Below are 8,853 nucleotides of genomic sequence, written 5' to 3'. Positions count from 1 at the left end.
ACACACACACACACACACACACACACACACACACACACACACACACACAAACGGGATGCTACCTACCATTGCCTGGAAGCCCTGTGTGCCCCTTCATCCCAATCCCATTCCCTGGAAATCACTTACCCGCATTTCCTTTATTCCTGCCATTGATTTTTATTATATACATACGTATTTTCAACATAACTTGGTGTGTCTAGCCTTAAAATGAATAGATCCATGAAACATTAGCGTCTTTTATTTTTGTTTAATGTATTTTTAATTAAAATATAATTGTATAATTTACTCATTTCCTTTTTCCCCCTAACCCCTCCCATTTCCCTCCTGTCTTTGTCTTAAATCTATGGTCTCTCTTATTATTAATATAATATAATATAATATAATATAATATAATATAATATAATATAATATAATATAATATATATGTACAATTATATAAATACAACTTGCTGAGCCTGTTTTTGTTGTTTGTGTGTAAATGATTTCAGCACTCACTACTTTGTGTGGGATACCCAACTAAGAGGCTTTTCCCTAGGAGACATTGAAGTCATTAGCCACCTGTGGGACACCATGTGAGATTTTCCCTCTTCTGCATTCAGAATGTTTATTGGTATGCCCACTGTATGGTCTGGTTTAGACAGTCATTTCTAGGAGACGTTAACTTCTTTGAAGAAGCTTAAACTTTACTTATATGTGTGCTCGCATGCTCCAATGCAGACACATGGCGGTCAGAGGTGACTCACGGGAATTGGTTCTTTCTATCATGTGGGTCCTAGGGACAGAATTTAAGAGTCAGTCTTGTGGCAAATGCCTTTACCCACTGAGCCCTCTTGAATTGGCTTGTATATTCATTTCTTCAGTTTGTCTTGATTGCATAAATTATTTTTTTTAACTGGGGCTGGAGTGCTGGCTCAGTGGTTAAGAGCATTGGCTGCTCTTCCAGAGGTTGCAGGTTTGATTCCCAGCAACCTCATCATGCTCACAAATGTTCTTACCTGCAGTTCCAGGGAGTCCAGTGCTTCCTGGCTCCCTCAGGTACTAAGTATTCAGGCAGGTACACAGACACACATGCAGGCATAGCACCAATATACATGAAAAAATAATAAACTATTTTAAAGAGAAAAAAATCTTATTTTTGCTATTTATCCATAGTGATACAAGTGGAGTTCACTAGTTTTCACTGTTCAAATTGACCGACAGTTGGGCCATTTCCAGGGCTGCTTCTTTGTTTTTCCTGTTAGATACAGGAAAGCAAGCTGGTGCCCAGTGCTTCAGCACTCACATGGCATGTGCAAGGACCCGAAGGAGAGGAACAGCAGGACATCACTGATGTTCCTACATGTGACCTTGGCGTGTCACTTAGAAATGTCTTACAGACCTATGCTCGTTATGTACATCATCAAACTTACTAGCTAATACCAAACTCTTTCCAAAGCGATTGTACTCAGCAGCATATATGAATCAAAGTTTTCACAAAGGCTATGGCTGGGAATTTGTCATGTTAATCCAGTGATTCAGTCCCCTCTGTAGCTGCTGTCATACACTTGGCCTGAGCACTCATCCTGGCTTATGCTGTGGAACCATGCTGTCGACAAGCCGGCAGCTGAGATTTGGTATCATCACTTTCCATTCTTGCACAGTCCTTCCTGGCAAGCAGTGAGAGCTCTAAAGCCATCGTGGCAGGCTTGGAAGGTCGGATTGTGACACTGCACATGCTACCCACCGCACGGGGCAAAAGGTCCAGCCTGGAAAAGCAGATTCTCGTTTTCATCGTGTCAGACTTAATACAGTAAAAAGAAGAAAGACGAGTGGCTGTAAAAAGAAAAAGCAGAAGTGTAACCCTTGCCCCCATCTCTTTCTCTGGGGAAATAAGAAGTTGCCAGACCAGGTGCTGAGCAGGGTTGGTGGGGAGGAAAGTCAGCAGGCCAACGGGAGCATTTTACAATAATTCAGTCAGAACAGAAGCCTGTTATCATCCCACTGGCCAGACTCTACTGAACCTTGATGACGTCATGTATGTTTTCCCTATGTTTCTTTCCACTAAGAGCTGTGGGAGGGGTAGGGCGGGGAACTAGGTCTCCTTCAGGAAGAAAGCCGAGCAGCCTGATTAGGGAAAGCCAACAGCTACAGGAAGCATGCTCTTGCGCGTTTCTCATGATGTCCTACTCTCCCACAGAAGGACTAGCTCTGAAGCCTCAGCTCTTGAACATCCTGAAGAATGGGAAATCCAGATATAGTGCATGAATGGGAACAGTCAAGAAACCTGGAAGAGAATAGAATTTTGGTTTGAACCAAGAACCCCGGGGGTTAGGGGTGGGGAGAAATCCATCTTTGCTCTCCATCTCTTTCCCTCCTTCCTTTGTCTGCTCCTCCTTCCCCCTCTCACTTCAGCCAGGCCTCGGAGGTGAGATGACAGGAGAGATGACATTTGAAATGACCTCTACTTTGTGCTCCAGGCCCCATGCATTCTTTAGAGCAGGGTTGATGGTCCTTTGATAATGTGACGGATAAGGGGAGGACCTTTCACAAAGGTGATCAGGACATGCCAGGTGACAGGAGAAGGGGTGGCGTGTCCAGGCACAACAGGGAGAAAGAGCACCCTCTCTCATTTTTTTTTAATCCTTGACCCTAGACTGCCTTCTGCTCTTCAGCTCACAGACAAATGGGAAGCTTGCAGAGTAGGCAGAGGAATTGGGGGGAGGAGGGCAGCAGAGTTGTCTGGGTAAGGGTCAGCAGCTACAGGTGTGGGACCTCACTGGGTTTGGGATGACTCCACATCTGGCAGATCACATTGGGTCTGATGGAGGAGAGTTAGGAGGCATTTGTCTGATGCCGTGTGCCATGAAAACGCCCGGCTGGCTCTCAGCCGATATTTAGGTAAATCCTGTTTTATTTGAAAACATTAAGCTTTAAGCAAGGTGACTAACTCCTGACTCCATGCAGCATATGATGGAGTCACCTGTCTCTACCTCCTAAGTGACCTTGACCTTGCACAAAGAATTACCCATCACATTTTAAACGTCCATTGCCAGTGACCTGGGTGCCTGTGTGCATGAGGAAGGGGCACCAAGAACTGTCCATTTCACACCTTAGTTCTCTAGGCAGAAAAGGCTAATCCATGGCTTTATGCAAACAAGCAGAAAGTCCCTAAGCCTCATCCAGATGTAACTGATTATTCAGCTTTTCCTCATACCTGAGAAGTCGCAGGTGACTCTGGCCATCTGCTGAAAACAAGGACTACTAAGGTTTGGCACAAACAGGAAGTAGTGCCCAGCCAGAGGCTTGTTCCAACCTGGCAACAAACCTGATCATAAAAGAGAGCTGCTGGAGAGAGATTTGCATGCCCAGTAAGGTTTCCTTACTGAAGTTTACACAACGCACAGTAATCAGCCAGGCTGGCCGACTCCCTGGATCACATGACCTCTCAGAAACATGAAACTTGACGATGCGCTCCAGCGAGTTTTACTTCCCCTGTGCAGGGGTGTTTGCCAGCAGCCGGCGGTTGCTCTCAGAAGTCAGTTCCAGTGACTTGAGCCCTTGAGCCCAGAGCCTTATCATGCTGCTCCCTAGAAAAGCCAGGAGCTGCTGACATCTCCCTGGACAGGGGCTCACATCTGCTCTCAAGAAAAATGGACAAGCTGAATAAGATAACTGTCCCTGCCAGCCAGAAGCTGAGGTAAGGTCTTCCCTTCAGATCCTTAGCCTTCTTCCTTCCCCAATAGTGCTCTGTCAGTGCTCAGAGGCACCAATAGCCTGGAATACTTAACTAGTTTCAAGGAAGTGATTGGTACTGGCTATAGGGAAGTACACCAGGTTTTTTAAGAAATGTGTAGGAGGAGTGAGGGGAACTGCTCTGGCTGGGTTTTGCCAGTGAAAGGACAAAGGGTGAAGCTCTGGAAAGGCAAGAAGATAGAAAATTTGATGGCCCGCCTGCAGACGGCCAGCTTTCTGAGTAAGACACGCTGCTGAAGAAGGGCTTGTCCAAACGCAGTCTTCACCCAGTGCATGAAGAGTGTTTGTGGTCACTGTTGGTTATCGTCTCTTGTTTATTTTTGTGGGTGGTCATCATAAGTTTATTGGCGGGGGGAACTAGTGCTCTCTTGACAGTACAACAATTATCTATTTTTAAAAGTGCTTAAGGGCCAGTAAGATGGCTCACTGGATAAAGGGTAAGCCTGAAAGATCTGATCTAAGTTCCATGCCCACAACCCAGATAAAAGGGAAAAGAGAGAAGCAGCTCCGCAAAGCTGTCCTTTGACTCCACACTCACTGTGTGGCACATGCATGCCCTGACACATTATGTGCACGCGCACACACTAACAATTTAAAAACAGCTTTATCAAATTAAAAAATGTATATACTAAGAAAGAATAAGCCAGCAGTGGACCAAGGCATAAGTCAAGAGATGACTTCCCAGATTTTCAGTTTGAAGATCTTTTTGTCTCATTGTAGCAGTGCTAGCTAATGGCTTTCAGAGACTGAAACTTTTAAATGTTTAGGGGTATGTTATATTCCATGGGCAGATTGGAACTTTGGACTTTCATGAGGTCACACTTAGGGTCTGAACTAGAGGTCTTGAGACAAAATAGAAGAAAAAGGAGCATGGAGTTGGCAGAGGAATAGCCACTCAAGTTGGCACGTGTGTCTTCTGATTCTGAGGGGCTTGGTCAGAGGCAGACTGAGGTATACTAAGGGGTGCAGACCAGCCGGAAGCATCTGCTGGTCAGCCGTTTCTAGAGCATGCCCACGAGAGCCACAGAGCTTAACATCAAAGTCAGAAGGTCCCACGGGCACCGCAGGTCTTCTGCTCTGCATCTCATGGGAGGAGAGGAAACAGTGGAAGCAATCAGGGGCCACAGAGTGGAGAAGAGAATTGGAGTAGCAGAGACATTTTCATGATGATGATGCTCCAAGAATTAAGCTTTTGAGAAGCAGCTCGGATAAAACAGATGGAGAACTGGGGGAAAGAGTTACATGCTGAAGAAGAAATACAGAGGCTGCTGTGAGTAGAGTCTCAAATGTAGCCTGGTGAGAAGAGTTCTGCCCAGCTGAGGCTGTGGAGGAGACATATAGAGTGAAAGGACCCTGGGAAGTTGGTCCTATCTGATGGGGCCAGCAGTTGTGCTTTTAGAGAGCAGGGTGGACTGCATAGGGGAGCTGGAAGCACAGGCTCTGGGTGCTGGGAACTTAAGCATCTAGAGTTAAAGGCACAGCAGTGAGAAGGGAAAAGGAGGGAGAAGTCAGACGATGTGGTAGAGTACAGACAAGGTTCAGTATCAGGGCTGGTCTGAACAGAGGCCCCAAAGGTCCCTAACCTAAACCCGCCCAAGGCCTCAAAACTTGTTTCAGGGAACCCGGATGGGAATCGAAATAAAGAGAGCAATAGCATTTTAATCTCTTTATGAGCCCTCCCACTGGGACAAAGTCCAGTCTAATCATAAAGTGGGTGATGGGCATTATGTAATCATATTATAGGCTAGAAAGCCAAAATTATATTGCAGATAATCACATGCTCTGCTCATCTGCCGAGAGCAAAGCAGCATTTCCCTCACTTGGTTACCAAGTTATTTGCACAGAATCAGCCTGTTTTCATGAAATGTGCACAGTCAACATGAAACTTTGCAAAGAAATGAGGCTGTAAACAAAACAACTCAAAACACCACCTAAAATATTTTCTGTAAATATGTGACATGGCGAGAAGTTGGCAGGTGAAATACTTGCTCCTCCACTTTGTGCCCTCTCCCAACTGGTCAATAGCAATTCAGACGGTTGCCTAGAGGGTTACTTGGTTCCAGATAGCAACATAAATCAGGAGTGATGTTTAGACTCTTTCAAACTTAACAAAGCTTATAGAATAATAGGAGCAAAGTAATTTGATCAAAGCAAACAGCAATGACCCAACAAAACCATACAGTGAGTGTTCCCAATGGCGGGGGCAGGGGAGGGGAGGGGGGGAGGAAGGTTTGGCGGGATGACCCTTATCCAGGGGGTATATGTCCAGGTCTGGAAAGAGACCTAGAGCAGAAGGGATGATGAGGAAGAGAAGAGAGCAGAGTGAACCAAAAGAAATGAGCACGGGCAGGAGGGGCATGAGGGCAAAGGGGATCCTCAGATCCTCAGTGTGAAGGATGAACGTCTCACTGAGAGTTTTTTCATGCACCAGAACTGAGGCAGGAGTGGTGGCCAGGAGCGTGTGAACATGCATGGACAGGGCCATCTCTTTGTTAACAGAGGTTTCCAGGCTTTCAATACCCTGTGCTTGGGTTTTAGCCATGATATCCCTCTCAGATGGGACCTGGGTTCTCCATCCTTCAACAGCAAATCCCTAGGACCACACAAGCACCACATTCCCAGATAAGCATCTGTGGATGTGCAGTTCCGATTTGACAGTTGTTCTTGTTAGTTAGTCATTGTAACTAAGTTGAAAATGAAATTTTACATTTTAGACAACCCCCCGAGACTGAGTATTTGTGTTCCTATATTTCCCTCTGTAACACACATGAATTCATACCCATTTGTTTGTATAAGTGTTTGTAGAAGTGGAGGGAGATGGCTAAACCATGCTTCCCCAATCTTATTGGTTAGATGATACAGTATTTTTTTGGTCAGACAAACCAAGGTTTTTGTGACATTCGGCAAGTTTACTTAATTTCCCCCACCCCAATTTCTTCACCTGTAAGACAAAGATTATAACAATAGTACCAATGCCATAGGGCTATTGGGGGAATTAAATAAATTGTTCCTTGAAGCTAACATCACAATCCTGGCACACCATAATTCCTGGGTGTAAAAAAAAAAAAAATGAACAGTTATTAATGTAGCTATCATGATCACTGTTATTGAGTCTATAGTTTATAATTGACTTTCTGGACATACTGGCTGCTGGCATGTTTCCTGTTAGTTTCATTTCTTCTTTCTATTTTGGCCATTTTCGGTATTGAGTCTGGCATCTGCAGCATCTAGCTTTGTATGGATTGTAGACATGACACCCATGTCTAAGTGACCAGTGAGGCTGATCAGGACAGAAGGCGCTGTCATGGCTGTCCAAGCCTTGCTGGCTGGAGTCATGCCTTGGGATTTTCTTTGACAGACTCTAGGACACTGCTCTGTCTCTCTTCAAATCCTGAAAACCTCCATTGGAGTTTCCGGTTAGACACTAAATTCTTTAGAGACCAGACCAGCTCTCTTTCACACTTCCGCCCTACCTTCCTCCTCTCAGGACCTCCCTGTTTCTGACAGTGGTTTCATGATCAGCCCTAATTGTGACTCATCCTCTCTGCACCTCACTCATACCTCCTCACTGGCCACACCCTCCAGTCTTCCTTTATTTCATTTCTACCTGTGTCTCTTCTTCCACACCATCCATGGTAGGTCCTCCCCTTCCTGTGTTTCCTGTGGCAACTGATCTACCTTCCTCCACAGGTGGTTTGGTCTAAACAACCCCCACCCCACTCTACCCCCGAGCTCGCTCTCCTCAGCCCTGAGCTCTGTGACTGTTAGCATGGGAGGCCATTTCCGACACACGCCTTACATGTTTCCTAAGCTACTGGGTTCTTCCTTGACCCTCAAGAAATACTTCTGATGTATTCAGAAGAATGATGGTGTGGACTGCAAAAGTCTGGTTCCAACTGCCAGTTACCAGTCTTGGGTCCCAATGAAGTGAGGTGTTATGTCTGGAGAATGAAAAGGCTGAGGAGATGCAGGGCTGATCACACACACTTGTTATCCATCCTTTACTATCTTCTTAATTACATATGCAAATCTCCAGCAGTGTTGATGAGATGCAGATTTGCAGTCATCCTCCCTCAGCCAGCGTGGCTTCCCTGAGGCTATCTTCCTCAGGAGCACCCATCAGGCTATAGGAGTAGATTTTGAGAGTGTAACCATTTTTTGTTTGTTTGTTTTGTTTTGTTTTGTTTTTTTTTTTAAAGACTTTTACCTGACACTATTATAAGTCAATGCCATGATTCCCCCTATAAAACAGCTCTTTGTCTTTGGTCTTATCAAGGTCCCAGGAAGCAGTTTATCTGATTTTATGTGAAGGATCCAGGCCTACCGTGTATTAAGTGGAGTATTCAAGGCTGGGGTGATCCTAAATCCTGCCTCTGAACTCAGGAAGCTTCATAGCTCCTGATCTCTGTGGACAGCCTCAGTGGATTCTTTAAGCCTGTTCACTAAGTCTCCGGTTCTCCTGGCGTGTCACAGGTGCCCCAGTGCCTCTCTCAGACAGACATCTGTGACTCTGGGCTAATGATTATACCTCAGTGACTCTTCCTTATTTTTGTGTATTTCCCCCTTTTCATTCTGAAGAGATACATACAACATAAAACTTGCTGTCTGATCCATTTGTAAGTGAACAGTTCAGGAGCATTGGGTGCGTTCACAACATTGTGCAACTGCCATCGCCACCCATGCCCAGGGTTCTTTGTTTTGCAAAACTGGAGGTCTGTCTTCATTAAAAAGTAGGTTCCCACTGCCCTCCCGCCTGGAAACCACCGTCTATTTTATGTCTCCCCTAGGAACCTCAAGTCCCTGGAATCACGCTATGCTTGTCTTTCTGTGTCTGGCTTACTTCACCTAGTAAGGGTCAAGGGTCACCTGCGCTGCAGCAGGCCGTCGTATTTTAATTACCTCGTTTGTGGGGAGGTGGCACTTTGTTCGGTTAGGGGTGGCCTTGCTTTTCTCTGTTGGCTGTTGGATATAGATACTTAAAGCCTCAGGGATGGACTTAACTTCTCTCATTCCACGGCCTTGTTGGACTTCCTAGGTCCCCAGGGACTTAGGATCCTAGGGACCACATACGCAGGTGTGTGTGTGTGTGTGTGTGTGTGTGTGTGTGTGTGTGTGTGTGTG

General features: G+C 45.6%; 1 protein-coding gene across 1 annotated transcript in view; it reads left to right on the top strand.

The window, feature by feature from the left end:
* Positions 1-3,444: 3,444 nt before the first annotated feature.
* Positions 3,445-8,853, top strand: part of Blnk (B cell linker) — a 64,619-nt gene continuing 59,210 nt past the window's right edge. The window contains exon 1 of the mRNA XM_055591603.1: positions 3,445-3,676. Coding sequence (XP_055447578.1) covers positions 3,630-3,676 — 47 coding nt within the window. The 5' untranslated portion in view covers positions 3,445-3,629. The remainder of the gene's footprint in view (positions 3,677-8,853) is intronic.

Source organism: Psammomys obesus, unplaced genomic scaffold, assembly GCF_907164565.1.
Source record: "Psammomys obesus unplaced genomic scaffold, mPsaObe1.curated_primary_1811, whole genome shotgun sequence".
Taxonomy (NCBI): domain Eukaryota; kingdom Metazoa; phylum Chordata; class Mammalia; order Rodentia; family Muridae; genus Psammomys; species Psammomys obesus.
This window is presented reverse-complemented; position numbering and strand designations above follow the sequence as displayed.